The following is a 25,043-nucleotide window of genomic DNA, read 5'->3' on the forward strand; positions in this document are numbered from 1 at the left end:
GCATACATCCACCCATTAGAAGAATTCCAAATCACGACTAGGATCTTGTTAAACACACATGAAGCAAAACTACTATCAAACATTAGAAATAATTTTTGAATCAAGCCTTATAAACAAATCAACCATACATCATCTTTCGTCATTATGCATATTTGATCCCAAATCTTGCGTGGATAAGAAGTATAATCAACCGGGATTCATCAAAACAGGGTTAGTCTATAGGGCAAGGACAAAATTATTTTACAATAATTGAAACAAGGGTTGTAAGTGGTCTTCAATGGCTACACGAATAAGGATGGTTGTGAATAATGGGGTAGAAAGTGACAGGGAATAATGCGGAAGGAGACGACATGTTTGTCCTTTAAAACCTTAGATCAAGAATATGTAGATCCATCTTCAAAAAGTATTCAATGATCGCTTAAGACGTCGTCTATTTTCAAGGCCCCATCGGTATGGAAGTTTGCACTAAAATGGATGTTCTCAAGGAACCATAAGAAGTTAGGAACCATGTTTGTTTTACAAGTTTGGCAATTACGTACTGATGGGATTTTGTGGCAAAGTTAGCATTGGTGTATTGATGTTTAATGGCCACAAAGTGAAAGATGTAGCGGTGGAGATGGGCAGTCACCAATCATCGGTGCTGATTTTTATTGTTTTGGTGGTTTTGTTCACCATAAAGGTGGATTGGAATAGACATGTTTGTTAGGACTTCAGATGGTAAAGCTCTACATGGATGTGATAGGCTTCATCCATAGCATTGATATAAATAATGAGAAAAACTTAATAAAAATAAAAATAAGGGCAAATCGATAATTAAAAAAAAATTGTAGTTAGTTATGTTAAGTTGAAAGATCAAATCCACAACAAAATTCTGCCACAATTAAAAAAAACTAACATACCATACCATAGAGATGTTGTAATATTCTCTAATATTGTATGAATTCATATTATTAAATAAATTCTGGATGGGCATGTCATATTAGCCCATCAAACTTTTCGCGTTTTTTTTAAAAGGTCACTAAACTATTTTTTTTTGCACATTAAAGGAATATACTTTCATTTGACCGTTTTAAAATACCCTTATGTTACCTTTTACCGGGTTGAAAGGTAATATACATGTCACGAGGGAAAATATCGGTGACACGTCATTTAATGTAATGGCCACGTGTGGTACACTTATATTAATTTGTTATAAAATAAATCGTTTGCGTTATACAATCCCCTCCCCCTCATTGAAGAAACCCCTCCTCATTGAAGAAAACTCTCGTCCCACCATAGTAACTGAAGATCGATGGTTATATTCCTCTCAATCAAAGTTCATTTCCAAGGTGTGTTCATCAACAAACCTTTTTGCTATTCTGATGGTGTTCATCATGTGTTCGAGAACGTCGATTTTGCTGGTATGTCATATAATGAGTTCGTGGGTTTTCTTGAACGATTCACACAAGAGAAGTGTGAGAAACTTTATTATTGTCAACCCGATTTACAAATCCTAGAAGGTTTAACCTTGATTTCGAATGAACTTCAATATCAAGAATTTATAGACATTGATTATCAATGTGGAGTACAAGCTCCTGTTTACGTGGACCATTTTGGTACTACTGTGCACGTAAGTAAGGCAAATGAAAATGAAAATGAGGATAATTGTTTTGTGAAGTCAAACATGTCAATCGAAGGGGAAGAAGGTATTGACCTAACTGACTTCATGAGTCCACAAGAAAGCAACATGGAAGGAGTAACCTATGAAGGAGTAAGTAAGGCAAATGGAAATGAGGAGGTCACAGAAGGTGATCCAAAAGATGATGAAGATGATAATGTCCCAGATGTGAAAGGAAAACCGATGTTTAATGAAGACATACCTTGGAAGAAGCAGTTGCCAATTCTAGGTATGAGGTTCACCAACCCTCAACAATTAAAATTTATGATTTGTAATTATGCTGTAGCAAATGGGTATCAATTGTACTTTGAAAAAAACGACAGCAAAAGGTTATTGGTTAAGTGTAGTACTGGTCAATGCACATTTAGGCTGTGGGTATCATGGATGAGTGAGGAGCACTCATTCCAAATCAAGTCCCTTATCATTGACCATAATTGTGCAAGAAATTTTAAGTTAGGGTCAATTGTTAATTACAGATGGATTGGTAGTCATTTCACCAGGGAAGTTCTTGAGAATCAGAAATTCAATGTTATGATGTTAAAAGAGGAAGTAAAGACTAAATTTGGCATAGAGGTTAGTATGTGACAATGTAGGAGAGGTAAGCAACATGCAATGTCTCTTGTTGAAGGTACCATAGTGGAAAATTATGCAAAGTTGTGGTCCTATGGTGAAGAGATAAAAAGGTCTAATCCAGGGTCAACAGTCAAGTTGTCTGTGAACTCTATGCCAGATGGGAAAACTTACTTTAGCAGGATATATATATATATATATATATATATATATATATATATATATATATATATATATATATATATATATATATATATATATATATGTTTCATGCACTAAATGAGGGTTGGAGAAGTGGCTGTAGAGGGATAATAAACTTAGATGGGTGTTTTCTAAAAGGAATGTGTATTGGTCAGTTATTATGTGTTGTTGGTAGGGATGGTAACAATCATATATACTCAATAGCTTGGGCTGTAGTTTGTGTTGAAAATAAAGACAACTGGAAATGGTTCTTAGAAAACTTGCAACAAGATCTGCATCTTGAAGGTGGGTTTGGTAACACATTGATGTCAGATCAACATTAGGTATGTTTCTACTTTATAATGACATACCTAATTTCTTTCAAATGTGATATACTTCTGAATATTATGATGATGTAAATGCAGGGGATAATTGAAGCAGTGAAAGATTTATTTCCAGAGATAGAACATAGGCAATGTGCCAGGCATGTTCTTTCCAATTTCAAGAAGAAATTCTCTGGGGCTCAATATGAGAAATTATTTTGGAAGGCTTGTAAGGCCTCAACTGAACCTCTTTTCAATTCTGCAATGAAAAAGATTCAAATGATTAGCCCTGCTGCTTATGTGCATCTTATGGGAAGGAATCCAAACTCATGGTCAAGAGCATTTTTTAAAATAGGAAGGGGCTGTGATGCAGCTGAGAATGGGTTGTCTAAAAGCTTTAACAATGTTATATTGGATGCTAGGAAGAAGCCAATTATTACAATGTTGGAGGATATTAGACTATATGTGATGCAGAGGATGTGTAGTTTAAGGTAGAAAGGAAGTGGATGAGGACAGTTTAATGTATGTCCAAACATAAGGCTTGCCATAAATGAATTGAAGATCCAACAAAGGTACTTTAATATTCACTATAAATGAATTGAATATCCAACCAACGTACTTTATTAGCCCCGGTAACTGTGATTATTTGTAGGTACCGGCAAGTGCTTCCTAGTGGCCTGAATACATTTGAAACAAGAAACTTGGGAGAGTCTTATGGAGTTGATTTGGAAAAGAAAACATGTACTTGTAGGATTTGGCAAATGAATGGATATGGGTGTGTACACTCAGTGGCAACCATTAGTTATGTAAATAGAGATGTAGAGGCATTTGTTGATCCTTTATATCGTGCTTGCATATATATGAACACCTACAAGTACTCAATAGGAAGCATGAATGGGAGTGCAATGTGGCCCCCAACAGACTACATACCACCTTTGCCACCATTGAAAAGGAAGATGCCAGGGAGACCCACTATTAAGAGAAAGAGGGACAGTACTGAGGTTAGTGGATCACATAAAGTATCCAAGGCAGGGAAAAAGATGGTTTGTGGTGTTTGTAAGAAACCAGGCCACAATAACTCAACATGTGATGCAGTGTCAAAGCCCCAAAAAATTCATGTCAAAAAGAGGAAGGCATAAGGTGAAGGTGAAACTAGTGCATTAAAGAAAGGGAAGGGTCAAGGGCAAAGGGCAAAGGGGGAAAAAAGGAAAGGGTGAAGGTAATAATGGAAGTGGAATTCGTTTCAAAACGTGAGAAGGTGAATGTGGGTCAACAAGTGGTGTGACTAAGAAGAATGGTAAAGAAGTAGGTACGTGGAAATTAAGGAAAAAGTCAGAGAGGATACTAAAGAAAAAGTTGGCAAAAAAGGTTGTTGGCAAAAACGGTGAAGGTGATACATCAAGCAAACCAATGAACTTGGATTAAAGGTGTTTTGTTTTTGGAGTATGTTAGTTACAATGCAAGGTCTTTATTTAAGGTGTCTTGTTGTTATGGTCTTGTTTAGTTTGTTAACGTGTCTTTAAAACACCAAGTTATGACATTAATGAATGCATGGATGTTTGTTATTCGTTTGAAACATGAATGTTAGTTTCTTTAGTTTAAAACATAACATGAATGTTTGTTTATAATTGTACTTCCAAGGTAATTCACAAAGTACTTTCATATAACAATGTACTTCCACATAACAATGTGGTAGCACATAAAAAAAATGGGCAAATGTCATAAACAATTAACATAAGAGCAATCCGATTAATAACGATAGAAAAGCAAAACTTGAACAAAAGGATAACATCAAACTATGGTATATTTCATTACAAAGCATAACATCATATGCAAAGCAAAACAATGGTTATAATAGGAACTACATTTCATTTCATTCATCCATTACAACTGAGGTTATTGTCTTACAAAAAACCCCCCCAAAAATTTGGTTCTAAAAACCATTACATCGTCAATGGGCACCACTAGTCAAAATAACCAACAACACATAACCTTCGACAACCCTGATAACCCAAAAGAGACTAATCGCCATCGTGCTAGCTACGAAATAAACTACACCCACCAAAAATCCCCATCCACTGCAGTCGACACAAACACGAACTCCGATCAACGACATCACTACAACTCCAACAACACCCATCATGGTCACTTTCCTTTTCAAGTAGCGTATCTCCTCTTTAAACTCGCCAAGCTGTTGTCGCATCTCATCTCTCAATTCCTCCGTCTGCACTTGGGTTTCCATGTCGTGAAGTTCGTAATCAGTTGGTAAGTCTAGTTCCAAAGCTCTGAAACCACCATAGGAGAAGCTTTCTTCAGAGGCCATCTCCTTGACTTATAGGTGGGAAAAAAACGAAGTCGGTTGTATTATGTGAAAGTTACGGATTAGGGTAACAAAGTGGTGGGGAAGACGGATTTAGGGGAAGACGGATTTATAAGGGGGACCATTAACGATGACTTGGCAATTCTTGGGGACCAAGATTACAACAGTAATATTCCACGGTGGTGCCACATGTCAACAAAATATGGGATAAACCTTTTACAATCGGTAAAAGGATGTAATTAAACGGTCAAATGAAGTATATTCCTTTAATGTGCAAAAAAAAATAGTTTAGTGACCTTTTAAAAAAAACGCAAAAAGTTTGATTGGCTAATATGACATTTATAAAAGAAAGTAATGACACCACCCTTCCTTATCACAAATCAAACAAATTGGCGTTTTGATCCGATTGTTTGCCTTATGACATTGACACACTGCCTCCTCAAAAACCTCCATCCCACCTCACCTGCCCAAATGCCACGATAATTTCACCGCACAAATCATCACGTTGAATTCCAAGTAATTTTTAGATACCTGAAATCGAATGTTTTTGCCATCATTGTTTCAACCCCAATGACTTCCCACCTTCTTCCTCCTCCTTCAAATCCTTGAATTTTTCAAGGGAAAAACCCAGAAAAAATGTTACCTACGACCTCCTCATCATCATCAATCTCACCATCATCATCAAACCAATTTGTGTTCGTCTCATTACTCATATTCCTCTGGTACTCATCAAACATCGGCGTTCTTCTCCTCAACAAGTTCTTGCTCTCCGGTTATGGCTTCAGATTCCCAATTTTCCTCACAATGTGTCATATGTCAGCTTCCGGCATCCTCAGCTATATCTCCATTGTGTTCCTCAAAGTTGTGCCGTTTCAGAAGATCAAATCTAGGTCGCAGTTTTTAAGGATTGCCACCCTGAGTGTTGTTTTTTGTGGGTCGGTTGTCGGAGGGAATATTTCTCTCAGATTTCTTCCTGTTTCCTTCAATCAAGCCATCGGTGCAACGACGCCGTTTTTCACCGCCCTGTTTGCCTATATGATGACCTTCAAAAGAGAAGCATGGATTACTTATGGTGCTCTTGTTCCTGTTGTTACTGGCGTTGTAATTGCAAGCGGGGTATGTATCTAATAATGTCATGTTCACGTCTTATTTTACTAAAATGATAGAATTAAGATAAGATTTATTTTAGTGGTTTATGATCTGGGTTTTAATCTTGCCATATATGCCATTATAGATTGCCAATCTTGACTTTTAAGAGTCAATTGAATTCGTTCTTGAATTTGAAGTTCATAAAGTATTTGCCAATTTGCCATGTTAATATAAAGAAGTCCATAACTTGATTAATCTATATATGGAGACGTTTATTATGGAAACTTTTTGAGCTAAACAATAAAAGCATCAATTTAAATACATATAAGGAAAATGTTAGCATTTATGCTTTAATGTCTTTATACATGCTTTATGCTTTATTGTCTGTGAATTCTTCCCTTTTTGGTTTTTTTCGTTGTATTCTCTATGTTTTGGTTGTCGGGTGGCCATTGATGTGTTTACATTTTTTTTTATATAATGTCTGTATACCTGTTTTATGTTTTTATTGTCAGTATCTGCTTCCCCTTTATGGGTCTTGTTGTATTTCCTATGTTTCTTTGTATTCCCTATGTATATACATGCTTTACACTTTCTTTATATAATGTCTGTATACCTGCTTTATGTTTTATTGTCTGTATATGTTTCCCCCTTATAGGTTTTGTTGTTGTATTCCCTATGTTTTAGTCGTTGGGGTGGCCAGGGATGTGTTTACATTTTCTTTGACATCTTCATTGAACCCATATAGGCTTGTTTGTTTGTTTTTTTTTTTTTTTTAATAATTAATTAATTATTATTATTTATTTTTTGTAACTTCTCATTAAATCTCATTTTCATCTTTTTGTTGAAAAACATGTCAACCCAATCCTCTGAATGCAATTGGCATCTTAATCAACATAGTATATAAAAGCTTCCATCTGTAACAGCTTATACTTTATCTACATTACTGTATTAAGTAAAAAAGAAACAACAAATTAGGCATTTGCATGGAGAGTAATGTTGAGATTTTGTTTAAGTGAGGCAAAAATAACAAGTCAAATTGTTTGTTATTACAGGGTGAACCAAGTTTTCAGCTGTATGGATTTATCATGTGCATAAGTGCAACTGCTGCTAGGGCCTTCAAGTCTGTTCTTCAGGGTATCCTACTTTCTTCAGAGGGGTAAATAAATTAACTTCTACTTTCTGCTAAGGGTATATATGTAAATTTGTTCTTCACTTGGAGTATGTCAATGGAGTCAAGTATGTGAATGTACATTTAATGATTTTATTGTTGCAGGGAGAAGTTAAATTCAATGAACCTTTTGCTTTATATGTCCCCAATGGCTGTTGTGTTTTTATTGCCAACAGCACTTATAATGGAGCCAGATGTGTTAGATGCCACCATTGCTCTCGGGTTAAAGCATAGATTCATGTGGCTACTGCTTTCCGTGAATTCAACCATGGCTTATGCTGCTAACTTGACCAACTTTTTGGTCACCAAGCACACAAGTGCACTAACTCTACAGGTTGCTTGTTTCTTCTTGCTTTCTGTTTTGACTTTTGAATTCAAACTTAGTCCATATTCATGGATCGAGCTTGCGAATTTAGCCATGATTCTTTCTTTTTTATACTACAAATTAAGTTGAAGTATTGTATATGGTATGGTCAGGTATTAGGGAATGCTAAAGGTGCTGTAGCGGTTGTTATCTCAATACTCATTTTCCGTAATCCGGTTACTCCTTTAGGTATAGCTGGCTACTCCTTGACTGTTATGGGTGTGATTGCTTATGGAGAAGCCAAAAGGAGATACAAATGAAAATGATGTTTGCAATTTAGTCAGTATAGTAGAGCTTATGAGAGAATTTGATCTAGCTCCGTTTATTATTGGGAAGAGTTAGATGCCAATTATAGTGTCCCCATTCTTATATATAATTGCGTTAGATGCCAATCATGGTCTTCATTTTGTGGGGGAGTGAAGTTGATATGTGTTGTATAATTGTTACTGCTTGGAGATGATTATGCTTAGATTTTGCATGAATTAGATGATGCAAAATTCGAAATTCCAAATGGTACATACGGGTGCATCAAAATTGTTGTGTTATGGAAGCTTTGAGCTATTGCTAGGGTTGTTTGTCTAACCACCACAAAAAAATGAAACAGTTGAGAAGTACCCCTTGTAATTATAAATGCTTCATAAACCTGAAGTTGGGTTTGTTTATGTTCTTTTTGGCATTTCATCAAGCACCTTCTGGGCCACCAGCGACGATTTCATAACCATCATGTTGTTTGGGTTGTTTCACGGGCGACTTCTCAACAGGAATGCACTTCAAAACAATGGCAATTGGCATGCTCAAGAACCCAATTGCAATGCTAAGTGCCCAGAGTTCCCAGTCTAGTGGCACAGTGCTTGCAAAAGTGCCAAGGAACTCCACAATGATAACTTGAAAAACAACAGTAGACACCATGACACCAACGAAAATCCAACTGCTCAACATGCCATGAAACACGTTTATCTTATGAATGTCCCGGCTGTTTACTTCATTAAAGACCTACACATACACAATTATCCAAAAAAAACTGTTAGAATGCACAACACAAGTAAATGAAAAAGTACGTTGCCATTTTCAAAAAAAAAAAAAAGATAAATTGTACCTGACAGAAGACAAAGGTGTTGAAGATGAAGGTATTGAGGATTTCAGTTGAGTCCAAATTGAGAATGGATTTTCCGGCGAAATTCAAGACGAAAAGGACAACCATTTGGTAAATACTTTGGCCAATAATATTTCGCCACATGGTCTTTGTAATAAAACTTTCGGTTCGTTTAACAGGTGGCCTGTTCATGAGTCCATCATTTGGTGGTTCAGTGGCTAGAGCCAATGCACCTAAAGTGTCCATGATCAGGTTCACCCATAGCAACTGCACAGCAGTAAGGGGTGCAGACCCTGAAAAAAATTCATATCCATGCAACTATGTAAGCACAGAACATGTGAGAAAGCAAAGAATGACTAATAAAGAAGACGATTGAACAAACCTGTAATGCAGGCTGAAACAAAATTAATCATTAGAGCAACGATGTTGACAGTTAACTGAAACTGAACAAACTTCTGAATGTTTATGTAAACAGCACGTCCCCATTTTGCTACTTTTACAATTGTTGCAAAATCATCGTCCAACACGATTACATCAGCTTGTTCTTTTGCAACCTACAGATGAGATGACAGATGACTTATGACAGACACAAACCAATATATTATATATGGGATTGTGTTTTCATTAACTTAAGTTTTTTATACTAAATTGACATGAATATGAGGTACAAACCAACCTCTGTTCCTGCTATACCCATGGCGAATCCAATATCTGATTCATGTAAAGCTGGAGCATCATTTGTCCCATCACCTGTGACTGCAACAACTTCAGACAGACCCCTCAAATGCTCTACAAGCTTTAACTTGTCTGTTGGTGATGATCTAGCCATTACCTGTAATGTATTTAAGGATTGTGAATCATTACTTGTCTTGGAGAACTAACGACCTATTCTCCTGAGTTTCAAAATAAAGGGAAAAAAAAAAATAGTTACATTTGATCTAGCCATTACCACGTTTTTTTGTTTGTACCTGAATTCTCGGTGCTAGTTCACGCTTTTCTGCATCTGATTTAGCTCGAAACACTGGCCCTTCAATGGCTAACCCACCATCAGTCAGTATACCACATTCCTTGGCAATGGCTCGAGCTGTGTTAATATTATCACCCGTAACCATACGCACAGTAATCCCAGCTGCTAAACAAATCTCCACCGCTTCCTTAACCCCTGGCCTAAGCGGATCCTTAATACCAACAACCGCAATCAACGTATACCCACAATCGGGCAACTCTTTTTTCATATCAAACTCACCTTCCCCTTCCCCATCAACATAAGCCAAACAAAGAGTCCTCAAAGCATTGCTCGCAAACCCATTTATAACACTCGTAATAAATCTCACTTTCTCTTCAGACATTACAACACTTTCTCCACTTCCATCCAATAACTTGTCACACATTCCTAATACTATTTCAGACGCGCCTTTGATAAACGCGCGTATCTGCCCGCCGGGCAGTTTCGTAATGACCGACATTCTCTTTTTGGAAGAATTAAACGGCTCCATTTTTAGTAGCTTAATCTCGCTACGAACCGTCACAAAATCACCACCTAAATGTAATCCATATTCCAAAATCGCAGATTCTGTCGGAGTGCCTAAAATTGAAGTTTTCCCATCCGTACCCTTGACCACTTCGGAACTTGTACATTCGAATATACACTGTAAGAGAACGGTCAACACGTTTTCGGGGAGTTCCGGAGGGGCTTTTACGTCTTTTGTCTTACCGGATACGTATATTTTGTCGACGACCATATGATTTGTGGTTAAAGTCCCGGTTTTATCGGTGCATATGTTGGTGGAAGAACCCATTGTTTCACATGCAGATAGATGTCTCACGAGTGCCTTGTCGTTCATCAATTTTTTCATAGCAAACGCGAGACTTAAAGTCACGGCTAATGGTAGTCCTTCCGGGACAGCAACAACGATAATGGTTACTGCAGTGGCAAAATAGTCTAACATAGTTAATGCGTCACTCGAATTCCAGCTTGAAAACTCTTGTCGCAATGCTTTTTCTATTAAGAACCGGATAGTCAACACAAGAAAAGTCAACACTGCGAAGATCAACCCGATTTTACCGATGATTGTAGCGACGCCGTTTAATTTGACTTGAAGTGGGGTTTCGGTTTCTCCCTCTTCGCTTAAAGTTTCCATTAATTTTCCCCATTCGGTTCTCATCCCGACGGCGGCTATAAGCATCTTGGCTGAGCCGTCTTGGACTTTGGTCCCACCGAGAAGAAACGGTTTAGTCTCGTCTACGTTGACTGCACGGCTCTCTCCGGTCAAACTAGATTCGTCGATTAACAAACTGTATCCAGATATGAATATCCCGTCGGCCGGAACTTGATCGCCGATTGATAAATGGACGACGTCTCCGACAACCAAATCGTAAATGGAGACCTTTTTCCGGTATCCATCTCTGGTTACGTGACATGAAATCTTCTTCTTTTCCTTGTCTAAATCCTTGAATTGTAAGGATTGTCTGTAGTCGCTAACGGCAGTAACGGTAACTACTAGTAAAATACTAAGAAGGATTCCCAATCCATCGTATATTCCATCTGGAAAACCTTCGGTGGCGAAGCCTACACCTATGGAAACAACTGCACACACTATAAGGATGATGAGAGTTAGATCATGAAGAGCCTCCCAGACGAACATAAAAAAGCTTTTCGAAGGCTTTTCTGTGTATTTGTTGACGCCGTAAGTGTCTTGTCTAATGGATAAATCCGTGGATTTGACGCCTTCATCTATAGATACGTCTATGGCTTTAGCGACTCCGTCAACTCCACCCAGCGATCGTAAGGTTTTGATGCTATAATTTTGAACCATGGATGCGAGGTTATCTGGATTATTACGGATGTCGGAAGCTTTTGCATCTGGTGTTTGATGATTTTCTAAATGAGGAGCGCCTGTTGAGACAGGATTGTAATAAAGTGGTATTAATTTGTTATTTAATGAATGTATAATGGATAAAGACATAACAGAACTCGGATCGTTAATTAGAAGTTTAATTAGAAAGAAACGGTTGATTGATTTCATGCAGCATTTCAATTATCGCAAGAAGCAGTAGCATACCATCCATAAATCGCAATGCTGCTCTCACAGTGTAAAAGCTAACCCGCAGGTTTTCCTGGGAACGTTGAAGAAAAAAGAGAGAACATTATTAGCTTTTTATCATATGAATGTAACTATAGTCACATGAGGTGGTTTGGGTAGTTAAGATTAATATTTTAATACATAGTAAATAAAGTTCCAATTAATATTTGTAAGTATGAACATTGCATACAAAGGGAGAACTTGGTGAAACTAAAGTGAGAGATAGGAAGAAGATGAAGACTGAAAGTACACACTTCAAACTTCATAATAGAACTGAACATGTGTGCAAAAATAAGCCAGGAACAAAAAAAAAAAAAAAAAACAACTACGAAAGATAAGTTTGTATTCAGTTCACAACTTACCCAATTTAAAATGATTTATTAAAGGCGTGAGGATATTTTGTAATTCCAAAATTTATCATGAATTTATTCCATGAAGTCAACAGAACCGATCAGTATTCACTATTTATGTGTCTTTGTTTCTTAATTTTGTAAATTACGTAAATCATCGTATGCTCAAAACTATGGATTGAGTAACTTACAACCTTTTTAACCATTTTCTTGTCTTTTGTCCATAGGCTGGATGCCGTTAAAAATTAGATAACAGGATTTATAAAATAATTTTAGTTAATTTTGTAAAAAGCTTTTAAAAATGACAATGATTGAGATGATTTAAGTTAATAATATTTGGTATGATAAAGTTATAGTGGAGATATAATGTGGCAAAGCAATCGATGATTGGAGATTTTAATTAGTGGAGCTCAAAAGTCTATGAAAAATGGAGAGAAATTTCGAGGAAGCTGTCACAAGTCTGAAGGTTCTTTTCTGAAATATTGGTTAAATTTCCTAAGTAACTTCTATTTTGGATAAAGGGATCTTGAAAAATTTATCACCTGATAGAAACATTATGTTAAGAAAATAAAAAATAGATATAGTTAGAATCATTATATTATTTGAAAGTTTACCTTAAGTTTAATATAAACATTTTCTCTTTCGAAGAATTTAAATACATTTTACCATGGACTTTAAGTGCTTGACCAAATTTATGAAAAGCATTTATATGTTGATGTTGGTTAGGCTCAACAAGTTGTCTCCACCAAACAACCAAGGTAGTTACAACAGCCTCTAAAATCTAAATCAAGGCTTAATATTTTAAAGAAAAAAGATAACGATTATCAATCTATAAATTTAACGGAATTATGAAAGACGCATCTGATAAACTTCACGAATATGATTCCTTACCCAATTAAAAATAATAATAGAAAGGTTACTTTCCGAACAAAAAGTCATGTTTGGGCTATATTTTTTTTCTTCTTAAAATACTGAAGAAATAAGGTTCTTTGGGAAAAAGTTACAATAACGAGTGGGAAATACAGGTTTCGCTAACATGAGCCGAGTGGTCACGATAAGGAAAAACCTTAAAATAATATACTATATATAGATATTTGCCAATTTTGTTATTTCTCCGACCCCGCAAACACAGCATCTTCACTGTTATCATTTTATTATATTTCATATAGAATTTATTTATCATAATGTTGTATGATCGTGATCCCTCAATAGTCTCTATACCACATAAATAACATTATAACGCAAAGATAAAGATAATTATCATGAATGTCTCATCATCATCAAAAACAATGTCAGAAGTCAATAAAAACAAGTATGGTGTTTCAAACTAAAAGTTGTCTAAACGTGAAGGCATTTTCTTTTGATAATCTACGGGATCTGATCCAACCTTTTGTATTACAAATAAATTACCATAGACACATAATAAACTAACAACTAAATTTGTTCATTTCAATAGATTTTGGGTATAATGAAGAACAGTGATATGTATGCTCGAAAAACTAAGAACGATAGATAAAGGAAAAAGAATCCAGCATTTTCATAACTCTCCAATCAGGAATCAGTAGTTTTTAATGTCGATGGTTATAACTTATAATCGAATAATCGTTTCGACTGTTGTATTTACCAGATGATTTCAGTGATTTACTTTTTTCACACACAGAGCATATATACATTAAAACACACAGATCTGAAATCATTCAATCGACAAAATATGTAATTAGGTTGGAAGGTTAAAGGAGAGGAATGGAACCTTGATTTTGGAAATCCTATCCCGATGAATAGACCGCTTAGGGAGGTCTGCGACATGCCGGAATCTTCGGCTACGGTTCTTGACGAGGTAGCAGGCTTTGCGCCAGTTCTTCAGTGCTTCGTCCGACGGATTCTTAGGCGGAAGATGAAACTCGTCGCCTAGGTAGCTTTCCACCATTGCAGATAGTTGATCAGTTTAGCGAGAGAGTGAGGAAGATCAAGGAACTTAATCGAAACAGAAAAAACAGTGAGTATTTTGAAGCTTCGGGGAGCCAAAAGCAAGTGGTTGTTAAGGTCGAATAGACCAATGGAAGACCAGATCAGCAATAATGACTGATCACAGATCGAAACGCGCCTCGGTGTCTCACTCATGGTCAATCGAACCCGCTCTGAATTTGATCTTTAGATTGGGACATTTTATATAAAAGAGAGATAATTTTATTTTAGTTTGTACTAAAAGAACGTTTTATATACAATTTTGTAGATTAGAAATTTTTATGTGAAGCCATATAAATCATTTTCAACATCTTTATTTGAACAAAAAAATAGCAACTTATATAACATAGTTGAGGTATGTGATAATAAAATTTGGTTCGCTTTGTATTCATTTCATAATGTTTTACTAGTCAACCACATTTACGGGTCACCATTAAATGTTTTATAGTAAAAATAAAGAATAATTGAGTCAAATTTATCAGGTATTATAGTTTAAAGTATTTGATATTCATCAATTTTTATGACTTTATTTTATCAATAAACATTTTGACTTTATCACCAAATTACAAATAAAAAAATTCAGTAGATACATTATTTGATATTAATAATTTCAAACGATCTCAATCATTTAGGACAACACCAATTTTGACTTTTTTGAGAACAACCTCATATAGCTAAATAAATACAATTAAGAATGAAAATTTTAAGAGTTTGCGAATTTAAAGATGATTTTAAAATAAATTATGAAAATTGTTTGTAGTATTGTTAGAAATGAAAATTGATACCGTGACACAACCAAATTTGATGTTTATTCCGAATTGGTCATCAATTTTTCAGGCAATATGTCATTAAAGTAACATTTTACATTTTAAATAGGAAAATCATCAAAATTGAATCTGAAAATCAGGTTTCTTAGATTATATACATAATCGGTGCTTTGAATTAGGAAACACATTCTCAATAACTTGTTTTATTGTCACATCTTGATCGGTTAAAACTAGTGTTGTTTCTTTCCCATGAGTTTTAAGAAACGTTTTAAGCAACCAATAGTAGGACTCAATGTTTTCATTTCTTAGCAACCCCGCTCCAACAGTAATTGATTTTTTATGATGGTCAATAGCAGTAAATGAAACAAAAACCATTCGATACCCTATAACACACAAAAAAAAAGTGTTCATTAAAGTTAGTTTTTGATGTATTCATAAGTGAATATAAAACTATTCATGTATGAATAGAGTTACAATATATAATAATAATAATAATAATAATAATAATAATAAAACATGAATATAAAATTATATTAAAATAATTTCAATATTCAAAACGGGACACTAAACATATAGTTAAAATATTCATATATGAATAAGCTATAAAAAACTAGATAAAATAACTTACTTGTTTGTTCGGAAAGTCGCATCAAATGAGATAACATCATCAAATTCAACATAATATGTCTTCTCCATTTCGTCAGCCCAAAACATAGAGTCCAAAACATCATATTGACAATTAAACGCAAAAGTAATTTGGATAGTGAGTTCGACGGTCATTCATTGTGTTTACTATCAATTGCTCATATTTATAACCTATAACCTTGTTGATATCTCTCATTAAATTTTTATAGTCAACTACCTTGGGCTTTACAAACTCATACCTACCTCTCAGACTTGCCCTCAACTTATAAGCCATATTTTGGCCTATTTTTGATTTGGAAACACGCACTATAAACTCTTTTTCTGAATATAACATTTGTCTCGCTTTTTTTAAATCACTTCTCATCTCAAGTGGATGGTTGTGAAGTTCATCAAACTAAAAAACTTTATAATCTAGAGTTTCATACACAAATTCAAATATAATCTTTGCTTGACAACCAATAACTCTTGAATTTGAATTTCGTTTCCTCCTAACACCACTTGTACCCAATGTGTCACAAGATTTCTTTTTCTGTTTGCCACCACGATTACATATAACATGTTTCTTCTTTATAATATTGTTATCAAACATTGTCTGTGTGCTTAGTCCCATATCAAAACCACAAATTTCAGCATATTCAGAATACATTTTGTTGGCCAACTTTAATGATTTGAAGATTAAACCTTCAAATGGAATAAATTAAACAGATACATCTGGCTTATAGACATGTTCTCCAATTACATTACTACAATCATCTACTGAACTCGAAGATTTAACTGATAAAAAATTATGAAATCTAAGTCAATCTAGTGACACTTTATTATAATCAATAATAAACACAAAGGCACTCTTTATTCACATATGAATAAACCAAAAAACAATGTTTATTAATGCATGAATAAAACAATCATATATGAATACATCAAATTCATATGATTCAAAAAATATAAAATAAAAACAGTACTTTGTATAAAAAGCTAACAAGATACTTGATGAGATCTTTATAAAAAGCTAACAAGATACTTGATTAATATAGGAGCTGATAATAATCTTTAACCTAAATATAAAAACAGTACTTCGAATTTTTACTATGAAAGTATAATTAGTTTTGTAACCACGGTTCCCACGGGTTATAAACTAGTATTTTGTATAAAAATCTAACAAGATACTTGATGATAAAAACATTATAAAACCAATATAATAAATGAAGGTTTATGCAACCACTCATACTTTTCGCATCTTAGTGCTACCAACATAACGTCATGAAAGCTCCATATAACCAAAAGCTACATTTGTATCGAAACATTTTCATTCTACGACGCTAGGTTTCGGTTTATCCACCCAAGTCACAGACTCTGAGACCAAACTAACATTTAGATTATCCAAACCCCACCAAGTAAGCTATAGAGCACCAAATAGAAGCCCCTAACATCGCAAGTACTAAAAATACGATCCACTCTCTCATTATGAGAAATAAAAATAGGACAAACAACTCGGTTAACATTTAAACCTATATCAACAAGGCGTCAAGGCTCATTAATCTTTTAAACAATCTTTTTAACCGCAATCTCTAAGCCAAAATGTTCAACTTGATAAGAACAAAAAACTTCAGTCTCATAGAACTATAGAAGTATTCTCCGTAACCAAATTGCTCAAGTCTACCTAGGACCTCGTCGTAGAGATCGAGAAAGTACACACTGAGTCTAAATTCCACGTCCATCCATCATGTTATCATAGATGAAAAAAATGAAGTAAACTACCCATTTCACACCATTGCTCCTCTTATGTACCCCTCTAGGTGGCTACATAAGAAAGAATGCTAACAAGGAGTCGAAACTCCATTGTAAACCGAAGACTATATGTTTATCTCAAGAGAAAATTTTTAAGGTAATGTTTGTTTAAATGGAAGACTACATATCCAAATATCTACAAAAAAAACATAGCTCTTTTTCCATTTCTCACTGATCTGTTCATCATAAGAGCTCTAAGTTCACCCAAGGAGTGCTATAAGATGAACCTCTAATCATCGATTGCCTAAAACACCCATTGCTCTATGAAATTATTTTATAATCCGAACTTATAAAGCTTGATCATCTTGGAAAAAGGTCAACTTCCATTTATAGAGAAACACCTGACCGAAAGAAAACAAGCTACCAACACCAAGACCTTATGTATTTGCTAGACAACATTTTTTCTAACTCACCCAAGCTATCCTTTAGTAATTAATGTTTTCTTAGTATCAAGAATTCCGAGGAAGTGTGAACAAAACAATGTTTTCAAAACAAGAAAATTTTTGAAACAGTTGAGAATTAAGCATATCAATGAGTTACTAATTATATATAGACAAAACTTCAAAAATGGTTCATGTGGTTTTCAAAAATATCAAGTTTAATCCCTAAGTTCAAAAAACCTCACAGATGGTCCCTGTGGTTTCAAAACTTTTAACATTTGGTCCTTCCGGCTCACTCTATTACCATTTAGCCGTTAAGTAAGGGGTATTTTTGTCATTTCACTACCCAGGGACCATTTATGAGGTTTTCTATTACTTTTTTTAAAATAAATAAATAAATAAATAAAATTTAATATGCAATGGGTACCACCTCTCTCTCTCTCTCTCTCTCTCTCTCTCTCTCTCAAAAGAACCCATCTTAAACTGGATCTTCACTTCGTCGATGAATTCATCTTCCGCCATATCAAACGAAGAAGACTTATCCCCTTTCATCATCAAAACCTTCGCCTCGGGTAACCCCGAAACCCGACTCCACCACCTCCGTCATTTCTGCAGATCCAAAGAGGTTGAGATCGAAGAAGTCTGCAAGGTTCATTATCAGGACTTCATAATGGCTTTCGATGACCTGCATTCTCTTCTTTCAGGCGTCGAATCGCTTAAACCATCCATCTCCAATTCAAACTACAAGTTACAGTCTGTTGACGGCCCTCTCTTAACATCTCTCGATTCTTTCATAGAAGCAAGAGGGTTTCCACTTCCGCTTGGAATTCGCGATCAACTTGACCAGTGTCGCCGGGCAACCATTTAATGGGGACTTTACGACCGTCTGTGAGGGTGGCTTTGAAGACGAGACCAAATCCTCCACATCTGATTATGTTTTTTTTGATCGAAACTGTTGGTTGATTTCAAAAGATCTTTGTTGTTTCCGTTCGATTTCTAGAAAAGAACGACTAGTCTCGATTCATGTTCTTCTTTGTTGCTATCGGTTTCATCTTCTTTTTCTTGATCGACTTCTTGTCTGGTTGTTGCACGAAAAATGATCAAGAACATGAGTAGAAGAATGAATAATGTTCCATTCCGATTCCGATTTCTATACCTGCAATTGCACCTTTGCTTTACCTGGATTTCCTATTTTGGGATTGTGGAAAGAGTTCGTTTGATTTCTAGCAAGTGTAATCGCATAACTTGTTTCCTTCAAAGATTGAATTTGTAAACATTTTGAACTGACCTCCCTTTGAATTGCAACTGCCTGTTATATGTTTCTTGTATTGATTTGGGGGGTGGCTGTATGCGATTCAATTAGAGGGATAAAAGGGGGATACATGCTTTAATTTCTTCTTCTGTTATGTATTTTCTTGATGTAATTAAGATGTCGATACTTTTCTTTCATATAAATGGGAGCTAGGTATTTCTTTCACAGAAGAGGGTCTTAATGGAAGGCCAAATCTGGTTGTGATAGTGACGACTTTAAAGGTGGAGCTAGATCCTAATCCATCGATTGAACTAGATAGAATGAATCATTAATGTGTGTATGTGAAAGGGAGGGAGAGTGAATCATCAATATATGTGTATGTCTATGTTGGTCCGATTGAGGTTTCAGAAGAGAGTGATATATGTTCTTGAGTTTGATGTGTGTGTGTGTGAGAGAGAGTGTGTGTGTGGGACCCTTTATTATATATTTATATTTTTTAAATAACAAAAAACTTCATAAATGGTCCCTCTTTTGTGAAATGACGGAATTTCCCTTCACTTAACGGCCAAAAGCTAACGGAGTTAGCGAAAAGGACCATTTGTTAAAAGTTTTGAAACCACAGGGACCATCTGTGAGGTTTTTTGAACTTAGGGATTAAACTTGATATTTTCGAAAACCACAGGGACCATTTTTGAAGTTTTGTCTTATATATATTCATTAATGCATAAGAGGATTAGAGGAAACATGGAAGAAATCATTTGGACCTATTGCTATCCATGCCTGCTTATGTAGGAAATGAACGACTCAGTCTCCTTACGAGATTCACCGCCCTCCGCCAACGACCTCTTCACTTTGTCCTCCAATTCCATCGCCCTCTTCCTCACCTCTTCCCCTTCCTTGGAATCCATTAATCTCCTAACAACATCCTCCACCACCACCGACTTTACCAACTCATCTTTATGTTCCCAATCTTTCACCACCAACCCAATTCTAAGAACATCAGTTATCAAAAATGCATTTCGTGGCTGATCAGAATGCATCGGCCAAGTAGCCATTGGCACTCCCCTTGATATACACTTTGTACATGAGTTCCATCCACAATGATTCGTGAACCCACCGGTTGCAACATGTCCTAAAATCTCAGTCTGTGGTGCCCACCCCGGCACCACCAATCCCCGCCCTTCCACCCTGTCTTTAAACCCATCTGACACTACTAGAAAAAGTGTAATATAATTCAGTTGAAAACATGAATATATTACGTAGGTTAAGCTCGTATTAGTAGAGTGGTGTATTAGATTACATGCTTAATAGAGTACGACTATTTAACCGTACTCTATATGTATCCTATCTATAGCATTACAACCATCACATAAAAGAATCTAATACACCAGATATAAGCATCTAATACACCATAAACAAACGTACTTGATGTCACATCCCCCATTCCTGCAATCCATTCCTGATTGCATTTCACCCATTCCGGCTTTGCATTCCAGCCTTATTCATCACCCAATTCCACTCCATGTATCTGTTGTGGAACACATGGATCACCATTCCAACTGAAATGAATCCTTCAATTTCTGCAAAGCTTTTAATACAACATAAAGAAAGAATTTTTACTTCATAAGAATCATTTTCAAAGCTTCAAATTCCAAGAAATGTTTTAAAAGTACCTTCATCAATTAAAGTTTTGGGCTCAGACAATTTCAAAGAACTCTATGGCACTAATTATGGTATGACTACCTTTTACAAGCTGTAAAGTTAATGTAAATAGATAATAAATATAAAATAATAAATGTAATGTAATAATTTTGTTAGGTATGATAGTATTTATACTATAAATATGAAGATGGTAAAATTGAAATTTTAAAATCAAACATACCTCCTTGAACTTTTCCGAATAAGTTTTTCTCTCGCAAGTCTTTAATCATTGCATCAAGCTTTATTTTAAATATCCTACACAGGATATCTGGCCTGTCTTCAGGTTTGAGATTTATGTATTTAAGAAACCTTTTGATTTCAGGCCATTTTGGATTGCATGTTATAGTTATAAAAAAAATCTAGATATCCAAACCATTTACAAAGGGACATAGCATCTAAATAGTTCTGCTGCATGTAACGTACACCACCAGTAAAAGAAGAAGGTAATATAACACGTTGTCAAGTGTTGGAAAAAGTTGTCTTCCCCTGATCTTGTACGTTTCGAAGATGTTCGTAGGATGCACATCTAAGATTTTTTTGTTTTTTCTGTACGAAAAAAAGTCTCTCGCTTTCGATCATTGTATAAGCATCAACCAAAAATTGTTGGAAAAGCCTTCTTGAATTAAGAATTAATGAGAAGCTATTAACCCTATCTTGAATTTTGTAAGCAAAAAATTCTCTCATTGTACAGTTAGGCCGCTTGCTGCTGCTTGAACTTGTTAGACCTCGATGAAGGATGTCTACTATATACCCTCATCACCATATGGAAAGAGTAGTGGATACTGAAGAGCGAGATAAGAAGGATGTAATTCACTAATACGTTCAAGAGATCCCGATGAATTTTGTACAATGATATCTCTATTTTGAAAAGAATCATCAATGTCTCCAACAATTAGAGCGGCAACCTCATATGCAGACGGTAAGTTATATGTCCTTCCATCTTGTATCCTTTTTCCAATAAGGCGTAACTTAAGGTCAATGTGAGGATTGTCTTGGAAACAATCTCTTACCATCCTATAAGACTGAACCAACACATTATTCGAATCCAACATAAGCTTCAAATCGTGTATAATTTGAAGATCAATTGAATCATAAGTTGATGTAGATGCATCTTCTTGTCGACTGGAAATAAAGTGAAATTTAAAAGTTAATAGTTGTAATGAAAAATAATGAAAAAAACATAAAATAATTTTGATATGTGTGAATATGTACCTAAAAATTGTTTGCCTATTTGACTCCTCATTGTCAGTGTCATATATGTATAACTGAGAGAATTTTGGTTTAGATCCATTTGAGGGTAATAGACTTCCAATTCTATGATAATTTTGACCGCCAAGTCTGAATATGTATGGAGCTTTTCCAATATTAATGGATGCATAAACTTTCCCACCCATTGAGGTAAACGGAAACATTGAATTGTAACGACGAATGTTATTAATGAAGTATTTGGATTTAGAATCTGTTGAACGATAAAGATTTAGGTAAGTTGGCGGCGCTTCTTTAGAATCTGGCAACTCAACCTTGCCATAACCACAATATAGTGAAAAACTTGTATTATGTTTATCTTTTCCTCTAATAGATTCATCCGTCCATAACTTTGCATTACATATTTGACATACAACATTCTGGTCACCATGATCAATGTAATCTGTTAAAAAAATCAATGTCAAATATAACTATCTATGTAGCTGTAACAATTCCATAAATTTAAGATAATAATAAATTCAAATAATTTTTTTTGTGATGGTTACCTTTTGATACACCTTTAGCTATGTTTGCATGTGTATGTTGATCATTAACTTCTTCATCTATTGTCAAGTCAAACATAGGAATTGCAGATATGTTGGTAGGCTTGCTTTTTAATCTCTGGGTTCGTCTTGTTAAATTCACAGAAGAAGAAGGTTGAATTATAGTCGATGAGTTGATGGATTGCATGTCATTGGAAAAAAAGAGTAATGTCTGTTATTTGATATTGGTGTTTGGATGTTATTATAAGAATTATATACGCCTGTAAAAAATGATAGAATAATTAGATAGTATAATTTTTGTTAGAATTTTTATACATTAGTGAATGACATTAATAATAGGTGGTAGAAAATTACTCATACCATTGGAAATGTTAGATAATGATGTTCTAACATTTCAAATTGAAGAAGGAGATTGTAAGCTTCTTTGTTGATATGAAAATGATTTATAGTTGCTTGTATTTTCGTTACCAACATTTTTTGAGTTGTTTGAAGGTAGCAACTGTCCAGAAGGATTGCACATTTCTGTTATACAATATAAACATATGTTAAAAAAATATATAATTATTTATAAGAAATGAAGGTATGAAAAGAAAAAAAAAATATATTTATAAGGAATGGAAAACGATTACCATCAGTGTGCATGTTAAAAACATGAGAATTATTTGGACTTTGAACAGTTGATGCGGTGGACACTCTTTTGGATTTTCTATTATCCAAATATAACTTTCTAATCTTTCTTCTCTCTCTAGCATAATTATAATACATGTCCATTCGTTATATAAAACAAAAGTAATGAACACGATAAAAAAATCACAATAAAATGTATTCAAAATATAATGAAAAATTCAAAATGTTTCAAGATACTTAAAAAGATTTATCAATCGTTTTAAGAGATTGATATCTAATTCGTTCATATATTAATCTCGAAAATAGTAAAAGTTGGATAAAAAACGAAATTGATACTATCACCATTCTCTTTCATGTTTAAAACATGTATGGTTGATGAATTCTGAGGTGCTGACGTAGAAGAATTTTTTTTGGATTTTTTTTATCCAAATATAATTTTCTAAGTTTTCTCTTTTCTTTAGCATGACTGTAGTCCATATTTTTCTTTGAATCTGCAAAAAAAAGTATTAATTAAATGTTAAAAAAGATGATATATATTTGCAAAGATGTTATAAGAATATATGGAGAGTTAAATAATCACAATCAAATAAACTCATTCTTGAAAAAACACTTTGGTAAAAAGGTTTAATAGTTACTGTTCATGAGTCAAGACAATGGAAACAAATGTTCCACATATTAAATAATACATAAAAATTCAATTTATTATTCTCGATATTGAAATCACCCAAATAACACTTATGAACTTGACATGTTTGAATGTATTAATTTAATATATTTATAAAGAAATAACAAAAAACATAAATATCAAATTACATATTATATCCCTATTCTAATAAATGAATAGTTTTAATCTCATTTTGCCAAGTTTCACTCTAATACAACTCCTCATTGATATTATGTCATGTGTCATGTAGATATATTAGGCAACTCATTTCAAAATTCAAATTTACATTTTCTAATTATATGTTAAATTTGAAGTTATAATAAATTTAAAATTTTTATATATTTCTTAATTAATATTTTATTTAAAATGACTTATTTAAAATAACTGATTAATAATTATAAATTTTTATTATAAAAGTTTAATTAATTTTATAACCGTGGTTCCCACTATATTATAAGTTTTTGTATAACATTAACATAATCTACTTTTCTTATGTCCGTAATATTTTTTTGGATAAAATAACAAATAAGTTGTTTTGAATGAGCTATTAATAAACAATATTGAACTAATAAACTTTGTATTACACTATTTATATTACACCAAAACATCCAAGGTTTCATATATGAACTTTCAAATATTAAACATTGAAATTTAGAATGAAGTCATACAAAATATATCATTATACATAAATGTCATCAAGAGTTTTAAAATAAGTCGATTAGTAAATATGATATTTAATTTTAATTACATATTTTGCAAGACGTACGTTTGACTTTATGTTGGTGCGCCGAAAATCCTCTTCCGTAATTTGTACCTAAAAAATTAAGGTGAATAAGAATATAAAATAGATATTACTAAGCATTAATATAAATAATTAAAAATGATATGTGGATCTCCTACCACCGATTAAAGACAACATACATTTCTAGTGGTATCGATTCCTATGTGAAATTGAAGTAGTCATTCTATGTACACATTGTTTTCTAATTACATAAACAAATATGAGTAACCAAACATAAAAATGTTATCTTTATGTAGCAAAAATATTTTAGTTAACTAACAAATTAAATAATATATGTTTAAGAGTTAGGAGTTTCAAAACATTAATATTTTTATTAACCAATCAATTAAGTAACACATGTTAAAATTTTTACAATCATTATTAAAAAGCATTTGAAATATTAGATTTTAAATGAATTTTGGTTGAAGTGTTTTGACCTCTATTATAATATATATATATATATATATATATATATATATATATATATATATATATATATATAGGTTTAGGTTCTATGGAAAACAAAAA

The 25,043-nt window shown here is 33.9% G+C and overlaps 3 protein-coding genes across 3 annotated transcripts; 1 reads left to right on the forward strand and 2 right to left on the reverse strand.

The window, feature by feature from the left end:
• Positions 1-5,439: 5,439 nt before the first annotated feature.
• LOC145136749 (UDP-URONIC ACID TRANSPORTER 1-like) lies at positions 5,440-8,058 on the forward strand. The gene is made up of 4 exons (XM_079070856.1): positions 5,440-6,166; positions 7,192-7,295; positions 7,413-7,641; positions 7,785-8,058. The coding sequence occupies exons 1-4, from the start codon at positions 5,687-5,689 to the stop codon at positions 7,929-7,931; spliced, it is 960 nt and encodes a 319-aa protein (XP_078926982.1). The 5' UTR covers positions 5,440-5,686; the 3' UTR covers positions 7,932-8,058.
• A 73-nt stretch (positions 8,059-8,131) lies between these two features.
• Positions 8,132-14,314, reverse strand: LOC145136748 (putative calcium-transporting ATPase 11, plasma membrane-type). Its single transcript, XM_079070855.1, has 7 exons — positions 13,948-14,314; positions 11,827-11,881; positions 9,733-11,660; positions 9,441-9,596; positions 9,147-9,318; positions 8,768-9,057; positions 8,132-8,664 (listed from the first exon to the last, which is right to left on the reverse strand). Exons 1-7 carry the CDS (start codon positions 14,122-14,124, stop codon positions 8,353-8,355), a joined length of 3,090 nt encoding a protein of 1,029 aa, XP_078926981.1. The 5' UTR covers positions 14,125-14,314; the 3' UTR covers positions 8,132-8,352.
• A 5,450-nt stretch (positions 14,315-19,764) lies between these two features.
• Positions 19,765-20,438, reverse strand: LOC145139591 (zeatin O-xylosyltransferase-like). The gene is made up of 2 exons (XM_079073362.1): positions 20,420-20,438; positions 19,765-20,204 (listed from the first exon to the last, which is right to left on the reverse strand). Exons 1-2 carry the CDS (start codon positions 20,436-20,438, stop codon positions 19,765-19,767), a joined length of 459 nt encoding a protein of 152 aa, XP_078929488.1.
• Positions 20,439-25,043: the final 4,605 nt, after the last annotated feature.

The sequence above is a fragment of the Lactuca virosa genome, chromosome 9, assembly GCF_052849685.1.
Source record: "Lactuca virosa cultivar CGN04683 chromosome 9, Lactuca_virosa_CGN04683_v6, whole genome shotgun sequence".
NCBI classification, from domain to species: Eukaryota; Viridiplantae; Streptophyta; class Magnoliopsida; order Asterales; family Asteraceae; genus Lactuca; species Lactuca virosa.

Excerpts from the sequence above, each read along its gene's own strand:
- LOC145136749 (XM_079070856.1), top strand. The coding sequence starts at position 5,687 with ATGTTACCTACGACCTCCTCATCATCATCAATCTCACCATCATCATCA. Across the intron at positions 7,296-7,412 it reads ATCCTACTTTCTTCAGAGGG|GGAGAAGTTAAATTCAATGA; the intron begins GTAAATAAATTA and ends TTATTGTTGCAG. Across the intron at positions 7,642-7,784 it reads CAAGTGCACTAACTCTACAG|GTATTAGGGAATGCTAAAGG; the intron begins GTTGCTTGTTTC and ends TGGTATGGTCAG.
- LOC145136748 (XM_079070855.1), bottom strand. The coding sequence starts at position 14,124 with ATGGTGGAAAGCTACCTAGGCGACGAGTTTCATCTTCCGCCTAAGAAT. Across the intron at positions 11,882-13,947 it reads ATAGGATTTCCAAAATCAAG|GAAAACCTGCGGGTTAGCTT; the intron begins GTTCCATTCCTC and ends CAACGTTCCCAG. Across the intron at positions 11,661-11,826 it reads AGCATTGCGATTTATGGATG|GCGCTCCTCATTTAGAAAAT; the intron begins GTATGCTACTGC and ends CTGTCTCAACAG.